Source organism: Parus major, chromosome 1 (assembly GCF_001522545.3).
Source record: "Parus major isolate Abel chromosome 1, Parus_major1.1, whole genome shotgun sequence".
Lineage (NCBI taxonomy): Eukaryota > Metazoa > Chordata > Aves > Passeriformes > Paridae > Parus > Parus major.
In genome coordinates, this window is record NC_031768.1 from 3,412,256 (window position 1) to 3,437,696 (window position 25,441).

The window sequence follows — 25,441 nt, forward strand, 5'->3', positions numbered from 1 at the left end:
CGTGGATGTGCCCTCGGAGCCTCCTCTCCCACTTTCCCAAACTCCCGCGGAGGGTGGGGAGAGGGAGAGGAGAGCTGTGACCCTGCTTGGAAAGCGGGATCCAAATCCAGACCTCTCTATCCAGGGATGTCCCCAGCAGTGTGTGGCCCCAGGCGGCTCCGGACCGCGATGTCCATCCCCTGGTAAATGGGGTATGGTGGTAATTAGCACCAGGGCAATCACCGGGGTGAAAACGTCCTAATGAGTAATCTCACTTGCAAGATTTAATGGGTGTTTTACACGGGTGAACATTTTGGCAGCCCCACAGAAAGACCAGGATCAGTTAGGGTAAAGCCAGGGCAGTGTTCTCCTCCCTGTCCTGCTGGGAGCTCGGATCAAATGCTGAAAAAAAAAAAAGAAGATCCACGAGGCACAGGTAAGTAATTAAAAAAGCAGCCACTGGACCTGATCCCACAAACATTTCTGTGTATAATCAGCACTTTTAAAGCCAAGAAGTTATTGACAAAGGAAGGGCCCCACGGTTGGATTTGTGTTCTTTTGCCCAGGAAAATTTTTCCTCCCAAAGTACCAGACTTGATGCTTGAACAGACACGTGAATGCAAAGACTTGGTTCAACTGTTAGAGGATTATAAAGTTCCAAACACCAAAAAATGGCTGTGCCAAGAGGCAGCATGAAACAAAAGGGCAAAGCACGAGCACCAGGCTGACCTGTTCCAAGTGCTCCCCCAGCTTAAAATAGGGGGAAAAAAACCATCTGCAAGCTAACATCCTAACCCTCATCCTACAGTGATATATCATCAGGACTGAGCAGCACTCAGAGATTTAAGAGTGATATTGGAATATTTTTATTGGCAATTTTTCCCATTTTGAATTTTGAGTTTTTGAGTTCTGAGGTTTTGAGGGTTTTTTTGTACAACCTGCATAATTATCACTTCTCTACAGTGCTATTTTACTTCTTCCTTCATGTATCTTGAGACTGTTTCCAAGGGAGAAGAGCAAGATCCTCATTCTATCTGAAATACCATTTTCAGTTTCATTTCTCTTTTGCATTCAGATGAGGAAAAACAACAAGCACTACTACTTGTGAATGAGGCTGCAATAAATAATTTGGTTTGGGGCCACAGAATTTTTGAAGAATGGTGCTTCTATAACTCAGAGAACTGGACTTCTGGAGTCCTGACAGTGGCAACAAAAGCCTAAGGAAGAAATTTCCTCATGGCTTTGTTTATGAAGAGGAAAGTGAGTTGGATTTTATTCCTGTTCAGCACAATGGAGCACAGGGGTTTACACAGGGTCAGGTTGCTCTGATTCATCCCATTGTGGACAGTTGCTTATCTGTGCTGAGATCTGGGGTTTGGAATAGAGCAAGTAGGATAAAATTGCTGATTCATGAGGTCATTCTGAAATAAGTTAAATATGCCCATTAGCATCAGTGATAAAAGGAACATAGGGGTATTGTAGGAATAGAGGGAACATTAAAAGAAGAGTCTATTAGCATTGGAGAGAAATCCAGAGAGGGATGGTTGGTACTCAGCAGGTGAAGGGAGGACAGAGACAGGAGGAGAAGGCTTTTAGGCTGAATATTTAGGGAAAAAATACTACCAAAGATGAGAGAGAAGGAAGAAGTGCCCCAGGGCATTACTCTTTTCCCTGCCTGTGAGAGAGGATGCCCTTGGCTGGCTGCCTGCCAGCTGTGTTTGCATCACCAGTGCAAGTGGATTAAGTCAAAAGTGTCCAAATATGCTCCAAAAAAGGACACAAAGCACCTGCAGTGGGGGCTGGACAGCACTGGGTGTCCTGCCCAGTGTCCCTGCGTTGATGATCTGAGCTCTACAACAGCACACCTCCAGCCCCCACTGCAGCATCTTTCTCCATCCTGGAACAAGGATCCAGCCTTACTAAATACCCAAACTGAACATTTTGGTGGGTGTTTAAGGGCCAGGATCCATCCAGAGAGTTTTGCAGGTGGCTTGGAAAAGCAAGCTGATATTTTAAAATAGAAGCAAGCTTCCTTAGCTTGGCTAAAGTCCCTGGGAATATATTTCTTTTTGACTCCTCAGCTGCAGCACTTATTTCCTATGACATTACCAGAGCAGTGACACTTCCTGCCAAACTGTTTCAGTTTGAGTCACTCCAAGACACAAACTTTTTGCTGGTTTTAAGAGCAAAATTGCATTTTGGCCTGAGGATGCTTTTTTGGCTTTTCAAAACAGATGTTGTGATCAAGTGCTCATGGCTGGGAGGATGAGATCAAGGTGCATTAAGAGCTAATGGATCTTGATTTTTTTATTATTATTTTTTTTTTAATAGGGAGGAAGATGCATCCTCTGGTTCAAAAGATTCCAGTCCCACAAAGGCCTCCCCTCCTGCCATGATCTTGATTCTTCTTTAGGCATCTGGGTAGGGACAGAAGCAGAACCCAAGCACACCTGGTCTGGGCCATTTAATTTCCATTTTAATTTCCACACCTGAGGTGAAACCTCTGTATCTGAGCTGGGAACACTTTTCTGAGCGGATGAGGCCCACGAGTGTTCGTTCTTTCCCTGTAAAAATAAAGATGCAGCTAAGAAATGGCTGAATGTTGTCTGCAGAACTCCCCCTGTGCCTGTGCTCTGTCTCTGGCTGAGGGGCCCTGTTTCAGTTGTTTATACAATTTAAGTGTCTGTGGTTAACCACAGTAACTCACCCTCTGTGAGTGGTACAGAAAATACGATCCAAAGGAGGAAATGGTGCAAATTTGCCTCTGAAGGGGTGAAGTTAAGGAGATACTGTGGGTCAGGTGGCTCTTCTGAAATTGCCTCATAGCATGATGGGGCAAGGAAGTGAAACTTGAAGGGACTCTTGTTCAGCTACTGAATTTCAACCGATTTTTATTTTAAAGTTTCTCCTTTTTTGACCATGTTTTTTCTTTGATTGCTATGAAAAATGTTTCTTTGCTTATTATAGCTGTGGCAGTGTTTAGGCCATGTTGGCCCTGACCTTGAGGACACTGTTGTATGCATTTATCTGTATATATGGTAAATGGTATTTCATTTGGTTTTTATTAATCTAGGATGTAACAACTCACTCTAATTTTTACCTCTCCAGAAAATTCCTAACTTCCCTTGTTTTTACTGTACATTCTTTAAATTTTCATTACTCTTAATTCTCTCCTTATTAAAACCCAAAATGGTAAATAAAAACCATCCCAACCTTTCACAAAGAAAATTCACATCAGAAAATTCAGTGTTGTTGGAGTCACAGGGTCAATCAGCTAAATGGGTATTAGTAACATAATGACAGAGCATAAGCCAGGCAACACAGTAGGATTTGCAAATCCATAACAGTAATGCTCCTTTTCTATCTGTTGTTTAATTGATGGCTTAGGGATTCCTGCCCTGGGTCTGGGACAGAATCACTCCCTGACCATAAAACACTGGGGTCCTTCTGGAGAACCAGAGGTTCATTTTAAACATGGAAAGCTTAAAACAAAACCCAACCCTCAGACATATTATTTTTTTTTTTCTGTCCAGATCCCATCACAGCAGGCCTGGGAGAAACTGGGAGAACAAACCCCACTCCCATCACAGTAGCACTGCAGAAAAAAACATGAGAGAAAAGCCAAAGAGACAAAAATAATCAAAAGAAAACCAAAAACACGACAAACAAAAAACCAAACAACAACAAAAAACCCCCCACAACACCCCCTGTCCCCTCCCCCCCCATAAAAAAAGAAAAAAAAAAGAAAGGAAAGCAAGGGGGAAAAAAGAAAAAATATTATAATATACATAAAAGAAATAATATTATATAAATAGATCATAAATGATATATGATTTATAAAGGATATATAATTTATTTATATAAATATATTTTTATATATTTATATAAATATATTTGTTTATATAAATATATTTATTTATAGAAATGTATTTATTTATATAAAGAAAATATATTTAATAATATATCATTTATTTATATAAATATATATATTTAGAGTATATTCATAAATAATGAGCCCAGCAACCCAGTGCTGAAGTGATAGAAACTGGTGTGTGTGGAGAAGAGTCTAACTTTTTTTAAAAAAAATTATTTTTCATTTCTTCTTTCTCTTTCTTGATTCTGCTGCACTTCTTCTGTACTTTTCTTTCTCCACTCCTGGATTTCTCAGTCCCCTTTGCACTGAGCTCCTTTGGGATCCTCCCTCGTGGGGAGCCCTGCTTATCTCAGTTCTCTAGGTTTGAAGAAAACTCTTGAGCTCCTTAGAATTTTGTTTCTTGTGTTTATTAGAAGGTCATCCCAAAACTTGGCAGGTCTCTCCAGACTGGCTGCACAATTTCAATTCACTGCAATCTGGCTCATTTTCTTCTGATAGTACAGAATGGCCTCACTTGTGGCTCACTTTGGGTTTTGAAGGCACAAAATGTCCCTGAACCACTCAGTTCTTTTATCTTTATACTCATTCTTACCCAATTAACAATAGACACGTAAATTATTTTAATTAATGACCCAATGACCCATCACCTGTGTGCTGCACTGTGACATTTTCTATCCAATCACTCACTATTACCCAAAAACCTCGAGGAGAAGAACATGAAGAAGAAAGAAGAAGGAAAATAAACAACATTCTAAACCTTCCATCTTGTCTTCTGCTCTCTAAACTATTTTAAACTCTAAACTCTAACTTTTTCACCCAGTGACTTAAGAAAACTCTCTAATCTACACTCTCACACTTTCAGCTTTTTCTATCTAACTTTAACAGCTGTTTTCATGTATCACCATGAAAACATGCTCATAAATTCCATATTATATGAAATTCAATGTTTTTCTGGATCTTAGAGTTAAATTATCAGGAACAAGGGCACACACTCTGTGTCTCAGACTCCAACAAAGAGGAGCAGTACCTTGCTCTGTCTTGCTGATGGACTGACAAGGAGACACCATCCTGAGAGCAGAGGCTGCTGAAAGGGATATCAGAGAGGAAAAGGTTCACTAAGGGCAGCACAAAAAGCTTTTCCCTTGTCTTGCACTTTTTTTTAGGATTTCCACCCTTTTTGCTTGCCAGTTTGGGTGAGCACAGTGTTAATACATAAATATGATGACCCAGCCACTGCTGAAGCCATTGCATGGCCAGAGATGTCATTTTGGACAGCTCCAGTCTGGCCCCTGCTCCTCTGAAACGCTTGGATTTAGGAAAAAACTCAATGTTTCCTGCTGCTCTTGACATTTTCTTATTATCTGTGTGTGCTTAATCCTTCTCTGTGTCATGCTGAGCTTATGAAAAAGCAATTTAGGGGCTTTATTCCAAGGAAAATCGAGAGTTAGCAGCTTTTGCTAGTCCTTATACCAGGGCATATGTTACATTCAGTGATTAGAAAAGGCAAATGGGAATAACACTGCTGACTTCTTCAGTGCAGGATTTGAAGTTGGAGCTCCTGCTCACATCTGAAGTCGTGCCTCTCATTTTGGGGCTGCAGCTGTTGGAGTCTTTTTACAAAGCAGGGACTCCTGCAGATGGTCCAAAGCACTTTGGGTTTGGGGTTTTTCCCTGGCTGATGTGTGTGACCTCAGTGCAAAACACCACCCACCATCCACTGAGCCCAGCTGGAGCTTTGCCCCAGAAAAGTAAAGGAAAAATGTACTTTAAATTGATATTTCCAACCTGTTCCTCAGGGGGACTCCAGACCTACTTCCCTGTCCCTGCCTCAGGCCAGGCTGCTTTCCCTGCACTGTGTGGCACATAGCCCTGATCTCTTGGTGCTCTTCAGATAATTACACTCATTAACAGACCTAAAGGAGACGTCAGGTTAATTTGGATACAGTAATTAGGCTTTGGCACAGGAGCTGCCGTGGGAAACACAAAGGAGTTCCACCAGGGTCAGTGGTGTGAACAGAAACCCTAAAAACAACCTGCTGCCCTTGGCAGGGTGTGGGAGGGGGTTTGTGCCCTGCTGGAAATAGGGATTTGCAAAATACAGAGTGCTGCAGTTTGGGATTGGGATCCCAGACCTTGGCCACCTTCTTCATAGGGTCCCAATGATAAATAACACAGAGAAGAAACGTTTTCAGCTCCCCTGAAGCTGCTGAATAGAGTTTAAAGACTAACTGTCAAAAAAGAAAAAAAAAAAAAAGATAAAATGATGCCAAGGCATGGCCAGAGGATGATAAACACGTCTGGGACCAGTGCAGAAACAGATAAAGAGGTTTTTGGCAGATTATGTATAAAAGAAGCAACAGAGATAAAATTAGAAAAGTTAACTCCCACCAATTTTGGTGTCATTTCTGGTGAACCTACACTGGAAAATGTCTGGTCTCCCCTGAGGCTCCATTATTTTTCCTGAAGGCAGCAGGACTTTGCTGGATAAAATCACAGATTCCCCCAGAGATCCATCTGGGACACAGGTAGGATCCCATTGTGACATTAAGGCATTCTCTTCAGTCTGGGAATCCTGCCCACATAAAACAACTGAAAATTGGTATTTTGGAATTGGATATTTTAGAATTTAATAGCTTGAAGTTGGGTTATTTTGGCGTTTTGAAGCTTGATGTTCTGGTGCTTTGAAGCAGAATTATTTTAGTATTTTGGAAGTTGGTATCCTAGTATTTTGAAACTGGGTTACTTTGGTATTTTGGAACTTAGTATTTGAATATTTTAAATATGTGTTGCTTTGGTATTTTAGAACTTAGCATTCTGGTATTTTAAAAGAGAGATTTTGAAACCTGGTTTTCTAATAATTTGGTGGAACAGCTATTTATATTGTCAATGAAAAAAGGAAGTTTAAGATTTAAGCTGTAAAGTCCTGTGCATAGAGAGCTGCAGGCACAGGTAAGAGAGAAATAAAGACAAGGAAATGTTTGGGAGGAAGGTAAAACTCACCTTTTTCATTGGACAAGTTACAATTTTCAGAGGACAATCCTCAGATGATATTAGAATAAAACTACTGAAAATCCAAGAAATGGATGGTTTTAATACAGGTAAATTGCTTGATGTTGCATGGGAAGTGTATCAAAATGTGCAAACCCCAAAAAAATAAAATTAAAAAAAAACAGGAAAAAAACTAAACAGAAAATGATAGCAATCAAAAAAGAAAAAAACCAAAATTCTTACCCACGGGGAGGAGTTTTGTAACAGGGGAAGGGGTTCAGTTCCTCCATCTTCATTAGGGAAACTGGGAACTAATCAATACACATATTACAAAAAATAAATAACCCATCAATTTTTGTACCTGCCTAACTCTCCAAAATTGTTATTAAGGGAAAACTTACTGGAAAATTGTGTGCAAAAATCAAATTTCAGGAAGGAGACATTCAAATTAAAATCCCTGAGTCTAAATACATGTAAAATTCAATTTTTATATTACACTGACTTCCCAATCTGAACCTATCCCTAAGAAAATTAAGGATGCAGTATTCCCCATTGTGTGGGGTGGGGAGATTCCTGGAAAACTGCAAAGAGCAGAACCTGTGAGAATCAAATTAAATGAGACGCAGATTAAATAAATAAGACAAAAAAGCAATATCCTTTAAAATTAAAACATTGAAAAGGCTCATTACCTATCATTAAGAAAATTTTAAGCTACAGGTTGTTGGTGAACTCAAATTTTCCCAGTCAAAAATGTTAATAGCAAAGATTATCAGTTAGCACAAGACTCAAGAGCAATTAATAAAATTGTTAACGAAAAATTTAGTTAAAATTAACCCAAATTTTATTTAAATTTTAAATAAAATTAACCCAAATTAAAATTCACCCAAAAATTGCTAAGTTATCCAAAACACTCATGACCACACTAAAAAAACCCAGTAAATAAATAAATAAATAATTTTGGAATGGTTTACTGTAATATAATAATGTAATGTAATGCAATAATTACTATATTTAGTAATATTATAATGTAGATTTAAAGGAATTTTGAATTATTGGTTTATTATTGATAATAATTTTACTATATATAATTAATATATTAATATGTTAATAATATTAATAGAATAGTAATATTATACTAATAGAATATTAATACTATATTAATATATTATATGAATAAAATAAATTATCATATTAATATAATATATACATATATTAATATTGCATAATTAATATATATTATATATCTAATATATAACATAATATATATGATATATTATATATCTAAATATATAAAAATAAATATTTATATATAAATATATATATATATAAATATATAAATAGATATATAAATATATAAATATATAAATATAAAAATATAAATATAAATATAGATATATAATATTGATTAATAATTATTGAATTATTTAAAATTGCCCATAAAGACTTCATTAGATGGCCTGATGGCACTTGGGCTGCTTTCAAACAACTTAAAAAGCACTAATGAGGTCTCCAGCTTTGGGCTTCCTAGATCCTGTGAAATCTTTTGAATTATTCCCAAGGATGGCCCAGCTGTTTGTCACAGGCACAGAGCTGCTGAGTCAGGTATTAAACCAGAATATAGCACAACAATTTGTCAGCTAATCAAAGCATTTTATTCCAAATTTCACCCTGGTGGATGGGCAGTCACCTCTGCTGGACAAGCAATAGTTTTTGAGAGAATAAAGTAGTGATAGAGGCTATGAAATGTAGTAACTCTCCTGGAGATTGTTGAGAATTTGACTTTACAGAACTTCCATGCAAAGGGAGCTGTAAATATCTCTTAGTGGATCCCTTTTGTGGGTGGAATGAAGCATTTCCCTGTTGCACCAACGTGGCAAAAGAAGTGCTGAAAATATTTCTAAATCAAGTATTTCCATGCTTTGGAGCTCCTCTGGGAATGTCATCAGACAGAGGGTCTCGTTTAGAGCAGGAAAAGTGGGACAAGTTAGCAAGGCCTTGGGAATGCAGTGGGATTTACACACTCCATGATGGTCACAAGCCAGTGGAAAGGCAGAAAGAACAAATTATACTATTAAACTTAAATTGTTATCCCCAACCAGAATAAAACTGAGGAAAAAGAATGAATAACCTTGCAACTGAAGTATGGCTCCTATCTGTAACATGTATCTTAATAATTACTTAATTATAATGAACTTAATATAATTAAATATATGATATATATATATAATATATAACTCAATATAATTAAATTATATTGACCTTAATATAATTAAATATATTATATATATATATAATATATAACTTAATATAATTGAATTATATTGAACTTAATATAAGTTTATCAAAATCCCTTTTTGCCAAAAACACTGTTAGAGTTTCATGGAGGGACTAGTAATGAAAATTCCTATGAAAATTAAAAGTAGCTAAAATATGAAATGTAACTAATTGCTGGATGTGTTCTCAAGGAATGTTGGTAGGAATGAGGTTCCACAGAACCCCTTGGCCTTAAGGAAAAATGTGCTATTATAGGACAAGAATGTTGCTAACTTAATCAGGGATGAGTTTGAAGCCCAGCAGACAAAAATTGATAGAAAAAAGCAGTAGAAGAGTGGCAGAAAGAAGAAAACTCTTCGATGAGGTTGGCTTAACTCATGGCTACCAAATGGCTACAAAATACATTTGTGGCAGTCATTTGTAACCACAGAGTTTTTATTTGTTTGTGCTCCCTGCCAGAGTTGTTGTAACACTTTGTGCTGAAAAATGAGGTATTGCGACTTGTCTAAAAGAGACAGTCTCAAGGAAAAGGAGGGGTTTGATAAATAACAAAGAGGATAAGGAATTTCAGCTCCCCTAAAGGTGCTGGGAGAGAGCAGTCATTTTTTATGTGTTCATTTCAGGTGAGTGTGAGAAGAGGCTGCAACTCCCACATGGTTTGGTGCCAGGATTCCATGCAAGCCACAGCTGCAGAGACCCATGAAGTGCCAGACAGTTTAAGAAAAGTCTCTAGGATATGAAAAAGGCAATTTTTTTTTTTTTTGGGCAATGCCCCTCATAGAATATTTTGCAGTTGGAACAACAAGAGATGGAAAAAGCTTTGAGATAATTAAAAATTATGATTTCTGACTGACATCACAGAGAAAAATCAAGTATAACGTCATGCAAGAAGACTTTATATAAAACCAGAAAGATTTGTTTTGAAGCAAAATGGGGATGGGAGGGGGGCTCAGTCCCTGATACAGAAACTTCAGTGCTCCAAGGAACTGCCCTGCCCGTGCTAATAGAAAATGGTTTTAGTGTTCAGAATTCCCCGTGTTCATCTGAAAACAAGGATTGAATGGATGGTTTATGAAGAAAAATGGCCTTGGCAAGAGGAAGCAGCTTGTGTCTCTGTCATCCCTTTCCCTTGGAGCTCTCTCAGTGAATCCCAGGCTGGATGGGGCTTGGAGCACCCTGGGACAGCGGGAGATGTCCCTGCCCTTGCAGAGGTGGAACTGGATCACCTTTAAATTCCTTTCCAACCCAAACCATTCCACGGTTCCATGGTTCCTCTTATCCAGGCCCACCCCTTTTTCCCGGCCCAGGGACCTGCTGGGAGAGGACACATGGACATGTGTGCCACTTGCAAGCTTCTAAAACTCTGATTGCAATTTGCGATTTGCAAAGTTCGCGCCGCCCGGCCGCGAGCGTTTGTTGTTTTTGTGCGGGCACAAGTCGTGCTCCGCCACACACGGCCTGGAAGGGGAAGGCAATCTGCTTCTGGCAAGGCAGAATGGCAAAGGTGGGAGGCTGCTCAGCCAGCTCTCCAAAACAAAGATTTTTAAAGCTTTTTTAGGTCTGTTACCAATGCTGGAGACAAAGAGTAAACAATGGTCGTGTTACGTTAGTCTGATTCTGCCGAAATCTTGTAAAATGATTGTTGTGTGTTATGGCACCTTGCACTTGGGTATTTGTGGAACAGATTTTAATGGGTTTTAATAGAATGTTGCTCTCCATTGTTTTCTTAGTTCAGGGTTTGGTTTGAACATGTTCTGGAGTTTCTGTAACAGAGAAATATCAGACTTTCAGTCTCCTGTGGGCTGGTGACAGGAACAAACCTCTTGTACATCTCCACTGTCAACCTCAAAACATCATCCTGTCCTGAAAACACAATTCAGGACATTCATGAGCCTCCTCCCAGGCCACTGAAGAACGTGAGAGCAGATGCAGAGCAGATTTTTGTACAATTATATACATATAATATAACTGCATATGTATAATCTCAATTTTACATATGTATTTAACTGAAGCAGTTGTAAAGTTAATTACAAGATTATTGTGAGCTCTAAATACAAGAAAAAAAATTCAGATCTGTGGAATACCCTATTTAAGGACAAAGTGAATTTTAATATAAATGCCAGAAGAAATGTGAACTTTTGAAATATTTTCAAAATTCATTAGTGAATCATTGCAAAAATGTACTTCAGTGTGGGAGCAATTCCAGTAAACCAAGACTCCAGTTCTACTTGTTTCATTCTTCTGAGAATTCCCACTGAAGTCAATGGGACTATTCTTGGGGGTAAAATGAGCTGGATTTGGTTCCAGGGACACCTGGCTGGACTTTCAAATGAATTTAAATCCTGCATTGCAAAACCTTAGATTGCCTGGAAAGGGGAATTTGAGCAAAAGGAAGGCACTAACGTGATTTAGGGGAGTCTGCACAGAACATTCCTGGTCAGAAGGCAGAGATCAAATTTCCATGAAATCTGCAGCTCTGGGCATGGTTAATTTGGTTTGCTGTGTTTTTATTTGGGGAGCCAGATACAATCCTTTGTTAAGAAGGGGAGAAGTGGAAGGGGTGCCCTTTCCCCTGGTAAAAATTGCCCCATCCTAGTGCTCTAAAATAGAAATAGGAGAGCCTGTGGCTTACTGGAATGAGCAACTCAAGCCTTAAATTCCTCTCACTAGGTTAATTTGTGGAGATGTGTAGTATTTTTAGCACTGCAAGGATTTAGGCTTTGCTTTGATAATTTTTCTCTCACTTAAAATTTCTATTAGATTTATAACCAGATACCCAGCTCATTAATCTCTTACAGGGTTAAATGAGTGAACATTTTTGATATTGTTTGGATCTTTCTCACTTAAAAAGGGGAGGGGAATAGGACAAGCCACAAAGCCCCTTCTCACCTCAGCATGTCCTAGTGAGCCACTCAAACTCTGCACAAGCTGAAACATCAAAAATAGTGTGACCCACTGCTGTTTTGGTTCTTTTTTTTTTTTCAGAGCAGCTGACCCAACTTCAAAAATGTGACTCATGGCCCCTCCAGCAAAAGGATCAGGAGCAGTTTCTGGGTTGGTACAAGAGCCCCACGGGACACAGAGGTGATGAAGATGAGAGGAACCTGGCTGGGTGTGCCCATTGGACACCTGCTGGCTCTGGGACACAGGAACAAATGGAGAAATATGGTATTTAAAAAAAAAAAAACAAACCCAAAAGTCTATCACTGTTATTCCCTGCCCTCTGAAATGGATACATAAATCTGCTCCTTCTCTGCCCTGCTGGGTTTAAACTTGGTTTGTAGGATGCTGGAAATGGGGAGGAGGTTTGAAGCATCACCTGGGTAACCTGGTGTGAGTGGACACGCTTGTGAGGATTAAAGACTTTGGAAATGGTTATTTTAATCACAGAATCAGAGAATTGTTAAGGTTGGAAAAGACCTCCAAGATCATTGAGTCAAACCTTTGACTAAACACCACCTTGTCAACATACTGGCTTGGAGGGCAGATTCAAGGTAAGCCCAAGAGTGAATCTGCCATCAGAACATGGGCACATAGACTATTATTACTCATGATAATGAACAAGCTAGACAAAAAGCAGCTGGGCTTTTAAACCCCAGGTTATTTGTAGAGCTGACAGTTAGAAAAATCTCTTTATTTTTCCCTCCAGCTGTCAAAATTTCTATGAGAGTTACAAGGAGAAAAAAGAAATAAAACTTAGGTTGATATTAATTTTCCTTTCCTTTTTCATTTTTAAAGAGGTACATTTGAAGACTAAACAAAAACAAAACGAAAACTGTAAGAAAAGTTTCCTAGGTTATGTTCAATTCTCCAAATCACCTCCAAATCAACAGGTGATTCAATAAAAAATCTGATTTTTGTTTCCTGAACTGCTGCTACATTTGCTCACCACAGTGCCAGTTCCTAGAGATTGCTTTACTTTAGATGAGGGCATCCCTGGCATTTCCATGACCTCAAGGCACCCAAGTATCCTGAAAGTGGTGTCTGAAGCAAAGGGAAATTGGAAAGAAATCTTTCCTATTTAAGGTGAATGAGTGGACGCAAAATTTAAAGTTCAGTGGCTCTTCCTTTGCAATCCTTTATTTTTCCATTCCTCTTCCTCATCTGAAGTGAAGCCCACAAAACTCTTCCACCTCCCATTTATATCTGGTATTAAATCCAGACCCCTTTTGTTGTTGAGAGATCCCCTAATAGGCTCCTTTCCCATTCTGAGTCTAGAAGAATATTTTCCCCTTAACAGAACATCCCAAGGGGGTGTCAGGAGGAGAAATGCACGTGGGTGAGCACCCTCAAGCTTTCTGTTAGACCTGGCTTTAAACCCCAGTGCTGGGAGCGGAGCGCTGAGAGGAACCTGAGATTATTTTTATGGATGTGCTGCTCCTTCTTGTTCCTTCCAGGTGGATTCCAGAAAGTTCAGGGTGTTTGTCTGCCTGCTGGGGCTCAGCAGTGCCAGCCTCTGGGCTCTCTACAGCTGGATGGAGCTCTGCGTGCTGTGTGAGAGCAGCCAGGGTTACATCTTCCCCACGGGGACTTTCAGGAGGGTGGAAGGGAACTTCTCACAGCTCCCAGACATCGACTGCCACAAGAACCCTCCTTTCCTCGTCCTGCTCGTGGCCTCCTCGTTCCAGCAGGTGGATGCCAGGATGGCCATCCGGCACACCTGGGGCAAGGAGAGGACAGTGGCTGGCAAGCGCCTGGTGACGTTTTTCCTCCTGGGGAGCCCCGTGGATCCCAGCCAGCAGGCTGACATCGCTGCTGAGAGCCAGAGGTACAGAGACATCATCCAGAAGAACTTTACAGACACCTATTACAACCTGACCCTGAAGACCATGATGGGGATCGAGTGGATTCACAGGTTTTGTTCCCAGTCCAGCTTTGCCATGAAAACTGACACCGACGTGTTTGTCAACGTTTTTTACCTCACTGAGCTGCTCCTGAGGAAAAAGAAGACTGCTGGATTCTTCACAGGCTTTTTAAAACTGCACGAGTACCCCATCAGGACAAGAGGGAGTAAATGGCATGTGAGTAGGGAAGAGTACCCAGGAACGACCTATCCACCCTTTTGTTCTGGGACTGGATATGTTTTATCCAGTGATGTAGCCAGCCAGATCTACAACATTTCTGAGAGTGTTCCATTCATTAAACTGGAGGATGTGTTCATAGGACTGTGCCTTGACAAATTAAAAATTGGGCTGGAGGAGCTTCACTCGGAGCAGACGTTTTTCCCAGAAAGGATCAGGTTCTCTGTTCCTCGCTTTAAGAAAATCGTGACGTGCCATGGAATAAAACCCTCTGAGCAGCTGAGCTACTGGAACCACTTGGTGGCAGGAGCTCCAGGAGGAGTGCTCTAGCACCTACCCTGCTCCACTTAGCAAGATGAAATTCTCTGCTTCTACAGGGCTGCTCCCCACTCCGGCAAACTCCCAATAACTCCAGCTCCACTGCGTTAAAGACTTTGGAAATGGTTATTTTAATCACAGAATCAGAGAATTGTTAAGGTTGGAAAAGAACCCCAAGATCATTGAGTCAAACCTTTGACTAAACACCACCTTGTCAACTAAACCAGAGCAATGAGTGCCACTTCCAATCATTCCTTGAACCCCTCCCTGGGCCCTTCCAGTGCTTAACCACCCTTCCTGTGAAAAAATTCCCTATTTCTGCCCAAGAACATGCAAGCCTCCTTCTCTCCCATTCACTCCCACCTTTGTGCATCCCTTCTCTAGACAAGCTACAATTATTATTGAATTTTTTTCCCCCCCCCAAACATTCAGGCCTGCTAACCCACCCCTCAAATCTTGCTGCCAGAGGCCTGGGAACATTTCTGCTGTGCCAAACAAAAACTCAAAGTACTTTTGTTCAGAGAATGAAATCTGCACCATCTTCCTGGTCACCCTTGATAAATTACTGCACCCATCTGTGCAGGCATTTAGGGAATAATATTTGTAGCTGTCAGGATGGAAGTTGCAGCCCTGCCCTTGCAGCCAGCTCTGTGTGGGCTGAGCTGCATCCTGGCACAGATCCCTCCTTCAGTCTACACCAAGTTTTTTTCTGCAGAATTTGCCCATGCAACGCTCTGGGGACAACCTTGGGCACTGCAGGTCACCTGGTGGACAGGTAAAAGCTGCTGCAGCTGTTTCTTTGTGTGTGCTTCCTGCTGAAAATAATCCGTGGTGGAGCCAGCGGAGGGTGTCCTGCTCTTCCTATTAAAATAGACCCTGGAGACATCTTTTATATTTGTCTCACTTTGATTGCCTGAGAACCACTGTGAATGGTTTGCCAAGGCTAAACTAGAGTCACTTACAGTGATTTTGATTTTTTTTTTTCCAAAAAGAAGCTGGGTGTGTGAGGGAGAAGACAGGAGGATTTTTCTCTTTTGAACAAGTGGGAAAATGTGCTCAAGAAATCATTCAGACTGGGAGCCCTATTTCTTATCTCCCAAGCAGAAAGTCATGAAATCTCTGGGATGATCATAAGTTTCAGAGATAAGGAGTGGGATCTTTACAGCAGATGCTGAAAAATCCTTCAGGGCGCTGAGGAGGGAGAAAGAAGTTCAGAAATGCTCCCTTATGCAATGCTCCTGATTTTCCTGCAGGCACAGGCGAGGTCAGTGCTATCAGCATGGAATGCCTGTAATGTCTGTGTCAAGTGTTTTTTCCAAAAAGCAGTGAAAGTGGAGCTGTTCCCAAGGGGAACTGAGGGGATCTGACACCCACCATGGTAAAAGCATAGAAAAAAGACAGGAAAATGGATTTTATGATTTTGGTGTTATTTATTATTATTGTTTCTTTTTATTGAAAAAAGAAAGAGGATTCTTCTTTCTTTCCTTCTTTTCAAATCCTTCTTGGCAAGGATTTCCCAAGTATCTTGTTTTACTTGCCTGTGTCTGAAGAGCAGGATAAATATTTTCAGCAGGAAAATCCTGTGAATCCTGTTTAATAATGGTCATAAAATATTTGTTTTCCTCTGGTGTAGAGTAACCTGAGATCATGCACTTACTTTTGAACACTGATGATGAAAGAAGCAATGTTTATTTGTTTGTCAGAAGAATAGCCTTCTTCATTTTAAGATTTTTAATAAACTTTTAACATTTTATTTAAAGAATTAAAATGTTTAAATAGCTCAATTTTACTTAAAATTCAGCTATTTTCTGGATACTTTTGCTGCCTTCAGAAGGTGTGAAGGATCAGACTGATAAAGCCAAGCCAACATCTTTTTAATCACTATTCTTTCCATGTAATACGCAGAAATATCTTGTGTCATGCATTGCTCTTGTGCCCAAACTGGTTATTCCTTTAATTTATGGAAAAAAGCTGAGCAGAAAGGAATGTTTCCTGGTCATTCCTAGCTGCCTGTCTTCAGGGGCAGAGGTCTGTGAGTTGGGACAGCATCATCAGCCTGATGTTCTCTCCTTGTTCTCAGAGATAATAATATAGTAATAAATAATAGTAATAATGATGATGATGATAATAATAATTTATTAATGAAATAATCCTGCAGGCAATTGTAGATCTCACTTCCACCTCTGTGCCTGGTGCCAGCAGTTTGTGGCTTTGCATCAGCATAAAAAAAGTCACCCTTGAGGACCAAGTCCTGCTCATCCTCTTGGCTGTGGCTTTTATTTGAGTTCAGGAGTGTTCCCAAGTACTTGAATCCAGCTGCTAAGAGCTCTGTCAGTCACTCCTGCAGACTCCACCTCTGTATTTTTGGGGTTACATTCTAGTGGGAGATGTCCCTGCCCATGGCCAGGGGGTGGGAATGGATGTTCTTTAAGGCAGCCTCCAACCCAAACCCAGCCATGCTGTGCTTCTGTCAAATCCATCTCTGATGTGCCTTTGGGAACAAGGTCCTCAGGCATGAGAAACCATCCTGACACCGTTTCCAGGGAGATGTATTTGTCATTTCAAGTGACCTGTACAAGCTCTCTCTGTTGCTGCCTTCAGAATGTTTTGTCCCCACATCGGTCTCCAGTGGCCCGACTGCCCACAGGCATTTAATTTGTCACTGCTGAGGAGCAGATGAGTTCAGGTTGAAATGTCAGGGATTGAGGGAGCCTGCTCCTCTCCTCTTTGCAAAGTGGCTTCCCAAGTGATTGCTTTTGGTTGCTGGACAGAATTGTCCTCAACAGAATGATTTTCTTTTTGTAAATTAGAAAGTGATTTCTTTCATTCACAGAATCACAGGATTGTTTGGGTTAGAAAAGAACTGCAAGTTCACTGAGTCCAACCATTAACCCCAAAAGGTGTCTCTACACCTTTCTCAACACTTCCAAGGACAGTGATTCCACCACTTCCTTGGGCAGCCTGTTCCCTGTGCTTTACCACCCTTTCTGTGAAGAAATTTTTCATAAATACAATCTAAACCTCCCCTGGTGCAACTTGGAGCCATTTCCTCTTGTCCTGTTTTTTTTACTTAGGAGAACAGACCAACCCCACCCTCCTACCAGGGAGTTGTGGAGTGAAATGAAATCTCCCCTGAGTCTCCTTTTCTCCAGACTAAAACCCTCCCCTGCTCCCTAGGCTGCTTTGAATAACAATATATTAACTGAATAATTATTTACTTAAAACATAAAGTTACCCTGCTGGAAAATGTGATTTAAGAAAAAGCAGATGATTGCATGTAAGGCAAATCCATTTGTTTAAACAAAACCACTGTGCTAGTGAGTTTATATGTATCAGCTAAATTAAATTAGCTTTTGCAGCTGAGGCCTCAGATCATGAATTTTAAAACAATCAAAACATTATTGGTGGCCTTTTGCAAAATTAGATGCATTTTCTTATGAAAGACATCACAAAGCAATCAGAAATATAAGTAGATCTGTAAACACAATACTGCACTATACATATACTTATTTTTTGAATTTTGTATAGGCTGATAAAACAATTCAGGCAACTTGGGGGCAGTTTGTCTGCAGAAGCTGAGCACAACCCCAATGTTTTTATGCATTCTGGGTTAGAAGTTTATTAAGTCTCTAAGTTTTTTCTAATAAATGGCTTTGAAAAGGTCAGCTAAAAGTTACTCCACTACTTCTAAGTAGGGGCAGTCCAGAAATTAGCAGAGCTGACAGTGACTTAGACTTGCTTGCATTTCAACACAACTCTATTTCTTCCAAGATGAGTTTTTGGATGCAGAAAAATTAATAAATATTTTTTTTCATAATCCTAATTCATCAACTAACACTTCTCAGTTTAAATTAGGATTTTCAAACCTGTACACAAAGGATTTAGTCTCACAGCTCCTCTCAGACTCATTGAGGGGGTAAAACCTTCCCAGGCGCTTCTGAAACTGCAGGGTGGTTATTTTGCAATGGAAGTTTGACCTTATTTCAAAGTGGAAGAGGACAAAAGGGCTCCTGGTGTGTGCTGGATGTGACAGGAACGCTGCTCCTCACGGATCTGTGTGGGTGACAATGAATGTTTGTATTATTTGCACAGAACATGAGAGTGTTGAGCCAACAGTTCCATGTTTGATATTTTATTAGTAAAGAATTTTGCTACCACAGTTTTTTGTCTGTGTGTGTTTGCTTGTCTTTCCATTTGTGAATGTATCAGCATTTTGGGGTGTAGTCATGTTAGGGGGGTGGTTCATTTAAATCAGCAGGATCATAGAATCATTTAGGTTGGAAATGACATTTAAGGTCATTGAGTCCAACCTTAAACCCAGCGCTGCTGAGTCCAGCACTAACCCATGTCCCCAGGTGCCACATCTACACAGCTTTCAAATCCCTCCAAGGATGGGGACTCCAGCACTGCCCTGGGAAGCTGTGCCAGGATTTGAGCACTTTTCTGGGAAGAAATTTCCCCAAATATCCAATCTAAACCTCCCCTGGCTCAGCCTGACACCATCCTGTCACTTGTTCTCTGCAAGAAGGGTCTGACCACCTCAGTGCCCCTCCTGCCAGGGACTTGTGCAGAGCCACAAGGGCCCCCTGAGCCTCCTTTGCTCCAGGCTGAGCCCCTTTCCCAGCTCCCTCAGCCCCTCCTGGGGCTCCAGCCCCTTCCCAGCTCCGTTCCCTGCCCTGGACATGCTCCAGCCCCTCCAGGGCTCTCCTGCACCAGCCACAACTGGAGCCAGCCCTGGAGGGGCCTCTCAGAGCCAGCACAGAGGGACAATCCCTGCCCTGCTCCTGCTGGACACACAATTCCTCACCCAGCCCAGGGGCCAGGGGCCTCTTGCCCACCTGGGCACCCCTGGGCTCGTGTCCAGCCCCTGGCACCGGCACCCCCAGGGCTTTTCCAGCTTTTCCAGCCCCTCTGCCCAGCCTGCAGCTCCAGGGGGTTGTTGTGACCCAAGGGCAGGACCAGCCCTTGGTCTTGTTAAATCTGAAACTGTTGGATTTTTCTCCCCTTCTCAAAAATTACTCAGGAAACAGCTGATGCCTTTGGTAAGAACAGGAACCAAAATGAAATTATTTCTCCCCCCTCTGGGTGTCTGAGGATGGCTGTCATGCTCCTTCTGGGACCTGGAAGTACAGGGCTATTCTCTTACCTCTTAAAAGAGAAATGTAAAATAACTGAAGACTGTCAGATTGATTTCCAAACACAAGCAGTTATGAACTAAAAACAATAAGGAGAAAAGTTCTCCCTTACTGCCTTTATCTTTTATCTAGCTTACATTTCTGATGTATTTTGCTTGGGTTTTTTTTTACACCTGCATATTAATTCATTAGTTCATGACAGCAATATATTCCCAGAAATATCTACAAATATTGTCACAGGACAGACATAGGCAGCACATAGAAGATCCAGCCTGAAAAAGCAGATTTGAATTTGCACATGTGCAGGCAGAGCAAATAGAGACTTTTTTCAAAGCCTGGTAATACAGTGGATTTGAGGCTGTTCTTCTAAAGAGTTCACTTAAGTACATTTTCACTGAAAAATGCAATTAGATTATATGAATGGTTGAGAAATAATGTTTCATATATTCAAAAATACATTATTTTTGCAGGGAAAAAAGAAATAAATCCAAGCTCCTTCTTAGAACCTCTTCAAGTGAACCATGTACACAACATTCCTTGCATTCAGCTAGTGACCTAACCTGACCTCATTTAATTTATGACTTTGGGTGCAAGGACAGAGTCCTGTAATCATCTTCCTGCTCCTCAGGAATCCCAGTTACATTTACGATTACACAATTACACTCCACAAACTCCCGTGTACAGCTGGAGGCGCAGAACGTCATAAATTAGTGATGTGCTGTGATTTACACCTCCAGCTCCTGGATCTTCCAGGCAGCTCTAAACCCTTCATGTTTAATTTAATTATTACTGCTGAAACAGCAGTTGTAAGTAAATGTTTGACTCGAGTACACAAAGGGACCTGCAGCTTTTACACGTGTTGCTGCTCATAAAGGTTTAACGGGAATTAACGGGAGAGGATCAGAGGGAGCTGAGCTGGGAGCAGGACGTGGTGTGGGAGTGATGCTGCTGGGTCCTGACAGGGTGAGGAGGGGGTGGAACAGCACAGGTGAGGGGCTGTGAGGCACCTCAGCCCATTTTGGGGATGTCAGCCCCTTGTCCTGAGGCCCAGCCCTGCAGGTGGGACTCTGGCAGGAGGTTCTCTGAGCACCACCTTCAGCAACTCTGCTGAGGAAGGTGCTGCATGGGATATGGAAGAGGAAAGGACTGGAGGCTTTATCTTTTAAAATGTTAATCTTTACTGTGTTCCTGACATCTTTTAGTACTCACCAGTTCCCTCACCTCCTAGGTGACTCCATTTTGTGTATAAGTGTTTCAAAGGAAATGACCAAACAGAATCATGAAATTAGAGTGGTTGGGTTGGAAGGATCCTTTAAAAGTCATTCAGTCCAACCCCCTCTGCCTTGGGCAGTGACATTTTCAGCTCAGCCAGAGCCCTGGCCAGCTTGGCTTTGAAGTTTTCCAAGGATTGGGAATACATCACCTCTCTGGACAACGTTTTGTGGTTTTCCTCACGCTCATTGTAAATAATTTCTCGTATCTAGTGTAAACTGACCCTCCTTCAGTTTAGAGCCATTACCCCTTGTCCTATCAGTACAAGGCCTTGTAAAAAATCCCTCTCCAGATCTCTTGTAGCCCCTTCAGATAATGAAAAAGTGCAATAAGGTCCCCCTGGAGATTTCTCTGGTCTGAACAGCCCCAACTCTCTCAACCTGAATATCAAAATAAAATTCACTGCTCCTCTAAAGGAGAAAGTCAAAATACAGCAGCGATTCTGCCACACAAAGAGGAATTGAGTATCTGAAACCATCTCTGCCAGAGCTTTACAGTTTCTTACTGCAAAAGGTCAGCTTTCAGCCACAGCCCTACTATCACAAACACAGAGCAGAGGAGACATCGATTTCCAAAAAAAATCCCCTTCATTTCTACTCAGTGATCTTAAGTGAGTGCCCAAAGGGAGCAGCAAGATGTCAGTCACAGGGATGTATTTCATGAAAATGCAGAAGGGAAACAGCTCTCCCAATATCACACCCGCTGTTCTGGTGACAGTCTGCTCTCTCATCACGGCAGTGCCACTCTGGATCATGCCTGTGGGTCGCTTGGGGAATATTCATTAATATTCTATTTTCAGAGGTGAGAGTATGAACATTCCTCACAACTGGCAGCCCTTGAAAAATCATTAGGAAAACAAGAAAAGCTTGGGGGGTGTTGGACAAGACAAACTTCAGAGGTCCCTTCCAACCCCAACAATTCTGAGTGATCCTGTGCAAAGGGAGTTTAATTCCATAGTCCTGTGGTAAGTGTCCTAGGAATTCCTGTGGGGTTTGGAGCCTGGACAGAGTGTCTATGTCTTGTTCATTTCATTAAATGAACAAAGCTGTTAATTTGTTCCCCTGATGTGCCCAGAGCTGGCCTCACTGTGCTCACTAGAGAGGTGTTGAGCACCAGTTTGAAAGCAGCTCTGGATAAATCTGCACTTTGCCTGAACTCCTTGAAGAACCTGGTTTTCCACTTAAGCCTCAGAAAGAGTCTAAAAAGCATGACCTTAAGCAAGAATGAAAAATGCAATCATGATTATGAGTGTAGAGAATGATGTTTCCCTTTTCTTGGCAGATTATCACGCATTGAAAAGTTCTTTAGAATAAACTGAAGGATAACCAGAGCAATTAAAGCTGTTTGAAGCAGAGACAAAGCATTTCTAAAGCTAAAGAAAATGTTGCCAGGGGAACTGATGCATTAAAAAATTTCCTTCTCAGATTTACACTCCCTCTGACAGCACCAAAGCTGCATCTTCTGTCACTCTGTGATAAACTTTTTTACTTCATCTTGCCTGAACTCCACGATGAATGTCTTCATCTACCTGTCCTGAATGATGACATTTTTCCAGCTACAGCTCACTGGTTTCAGTGCTGGAGAGGAGAAATGCACCTGGCAAAGGGGAAGAATGGAATGTGGTTCACAAGGAGTGCTGACAGAACAGGACTGGACAACAACATTCCAGTTGTGCAGATTTATTCAGGCCAAATAAAAACAGCAAGGATATTCGTGCCAAAAAAAAGTGTTTAATCCTGTGGCCTCCTGGGTGTGAAAGTCTGGAAGAAGATTATGTCCAAAGCTTTACTCATTAAGGGCCCATAGCAATTCTGCACAGAGCTGTGGCTTTATTATAGTCAGCAGAGGGAAAAAAAAAAAATGAAGGAAAAAAAATCAGATGAGTTAAATTGGTGTTACAAGGATTTTGAGAATTTATCATGGCCTAGATTCATGGTAGCATAATTTCATGAATCTTTACATCAAGGCAAAGATTACCTGACTTCTTGGAAAGAGATAAAGCAGGATTCCTCATACCAGTGGGAAGCAACCTGGTGGGATTGGTCTCAGCTGCTTCTGCAGTCTAAACCAGAGAGTCCAGCCCAGCCCTTCAGACTCCACTGGAGTAAAAATAAGGAAGGAGACAATGTGAGAAAATGCATCTCAGTGTTTATAAAGGTAACACAAAGAGGAAATGGCCCAGCCCTGTTATTTCCAGAGCTTTTCCTCTGAGCTTCTGATTAAGGAAAAATGTGACCACACTAACAGACTAATTAAAATATATAAAAAACTCATTAAGAGACAGAGAGGGATCTGTTTGTCTCACTTAAGACTTCTACAGCTAACACTGTTAGCTGTAATAAAATCTGTTTTGAATAAGAAACACCTTACAGAGCAAGATATTTTGGAGAACAGCAGAGGAAAGGAGGAAGAGCCTAGAAAGAGAGAAAAAACAGAAGCAGAGTTGGAAAAGTTATGGCTTAGCATCTCTTTGGCCTGATTTGCTGCTGGAGAGAAGCATCCTGTAGGGAGCAAGATGGAAACAGCTAATTCAGCCATTAGGGCAGCTTTTCTCCTGCCTTTGTCTTTTCTAGAGGTTTCAGTTCCCTTGCTCTTCATGAGAGAAAACAACATTTATTTCCTTGATAGGGAGCCATTTCTCAAAGTCCTTGTCAAGGTTGGTCAATGGTCAAACCTTTCAAGCCCATTTTCATGAAGAAATGAAGAATCTTATTCCTGTTTCTAGCACTGACCTCAAACAGCTTTAATCAATAACTCCTCTGTTGTTTTAGTGCTCACACAGTCTGATCTGATTTTCGTTGACTAAGCTAAAAAAGCCAAAATACAGCATGGAACTGGAGGGCTTGGTGACTTTACAGATGAAATTTTCTATCACAGAATCACAGAATGGTTTGGGGTGGAAGGGACCTTAAAGCTCATCTAGTTCCATCTCCTCTACCATGGCAGGGACACCTCCCACTGTCCCAGGTTGCTCCAAGCCTCAGTGTCCAGCCTGGCCTTGGGCACTGCCAGGGATCCAGGGGCAGCCCCAGCTGTGCCAGAGCCTGCTCACCCTGCCAGGGAATAATTTGTTCCTAATATCCAATCCAAACCAACTTCCTTTCAGTTTGAAGCTATTCCCATCGTGACAATTTGTCCCATTCTCCTGCAGGGGAAGCAGAAATTCCACTTTTGGCCCCAGTGGCAATGACAGAAGGTTTCACCCAGCGAATCCCAGCAAGTCCATTTCCCTTGGAGCTCCTTGCGTGGGAAGGAGCTGTGCAGACATATGTTCAGCCTCATACACCCCAGAACAAAAACCATGGGGGTTGCTTAGGAGTTCACAGTGTACACACCATCCAGAAATGGGTTTGGAAGGGTTGGTGGAGCAGGGGGAAGAAAAAGGATGAAAATCCTCCTACTCACCAGCAGAAGAAAAATGAAAAATTGGAAAGAAGTGTCTAGGGGAAGTGGAGTGGGAGGTAGGACTCTGCCTGGTGATTCACAAAGTGACCAAGATGCTTTTCCATTTCAGTCAGGCTGGCAAGCTCAGGACCTGGTCTTTTGAGAATGGGTAGCCTGGAGCATGCACACTGGGGACTCAGACACTCCACCACATCTCCATCCCAACACCACGGGTCCTCAGGAAAGCCAGAGGAAGGAAGGAGCCAACAAGGGCAGCAATTGATAATTAATAAAATGTCAATGAACGTGCTGGTCTTTTCTCACATAACTGATTTTGTTCTCTCTACACTGAGGGGATGGGCACGAACCTCAGAGCAGCTTAAACCTACCTGAAGAGCAATTAGAGAGATGACAGAGCCAATCTCTTCTCAGCAGTGCCAAATGCTAGCTTTGTAAGAGTTTTAAAAGCAGCAATTATCCTTTCCAAAGCATTTTTATAAAGCGTTATCTTGATTAATTCAAGCTGAAAATTCATTTTAACCTTCTGCACTTCTTCTGCTTGGGCAGCCAGAGATGGAATGTGCTCATTAAATGTTATTTATCCCTTTTGTTGCTCTAGCTTTATTCAGACACACCTGTATGGAAGGCATTTCAAGAATACTGTCATTTAAGTCAGTGGAACAAGAGTGTGAGATTTTAGACTTAAAAAAATTAAGGTTTTTAAAGCCAAGGGAATAGCAACAAAAATTATAACTGGTCAAAAAAAAACTTCCTGCAGTTTTCATGGCTATTTCTTTTAACAAGTCAGAGCAATATTTTTTCCAATAAAGCTAAGTTTTTTAAATTTATTTTCAGAAATTTCTCATGATTGCCCAAACTGAATGATTCATTTCCCTTTGCTGAACTGAACCTTTCCATTTTGAGTCACTGTGGCCTTAACTTCTACTTGCTACTGTTACTGTGCTTAGTAGGAAATACAGTTCAGGGAAGTTTTACATCACTTTTTTTATGATTTAGGCTTTCTGGCAGATGGACTCATCATAAAAATCTCCTGATGGGTCACACCAGTTCAATTCACTGACCAACAATGGCATAAAAAGCAGGATGCAGCTCTTGGAGGAAGACCAAGGTTGTAAGAACATCTCACGAGGCAGGAGGGAAGCACACACAATTCCCTCAGTCTCCTGGGGCCAGCA

The 25,441-nt window shown here is 41.2% G+C and overlaps 1 protein-coding gene and 1 long non-coding RNA gene across 5 annotated transcripts; one reads left to right on the top strand and one right to left on the bottom strand.

The window, feature by feature from the left end:
* The first annotated feature begins 9 nt into the window (after window positions 1-9).
* On the top strand, window positions 10-18,613 carry B3GALT5 (beta-1,3-galactosyltransferase 5). 4 transcript variants are annotated; one of them, XM_033519781.1, is made up of 4 exons: window positions 4,827-6,378; window positions 9,739-10,326; window positions 12,101-12,283; window positions 13,513-18,613. In XM_033519781.1, exons 3-4 carry the CDS (start codon window positions 12,203-12,205, stop codon window positions 14,464-14,466), a joined length of 1,035 nt encoding a protein of 344 aa, XP_033375672.1. In that variant the 5' UTR covers window positions 4,827-6,378; window positions 9,739-10,326; window positions 12,101-12,202; the 3' UTR covers window positions 14,467-18,613. The 4 variants fall into 4 exon arrangements, with proteins under 4 accessions (XP_015484874.1, XP_033375672.1, XP_033375650.1 ...); XM_015629388.3 differs by lacking the exons at window positions 4,827-6,378; window positions 9,739-10,326 and adding an exon at window positions 10-415; XM_033519759.1 differs by having other exon boundaries at window positions 9,739-12,283.
* Window positions 18,614-22,571: 3,958 nt separating this feature from the next.
* On the bottom strand, window positions 22,572-23,491 carry LOC117245531. Its single transcript, XR_004500272.1, has 2 exons — window positions 22,839-23,491; window positions 22,572-22,688 (listed from the first exon to the last, which is right to left on the bottom strand). It is a non-coding gene; the product is annotated as an uncharacterized LOC117245531 (long non-coding RNA).
* Window positions 23,492-25,441: the final 1,950 nt, after the last annotated feature.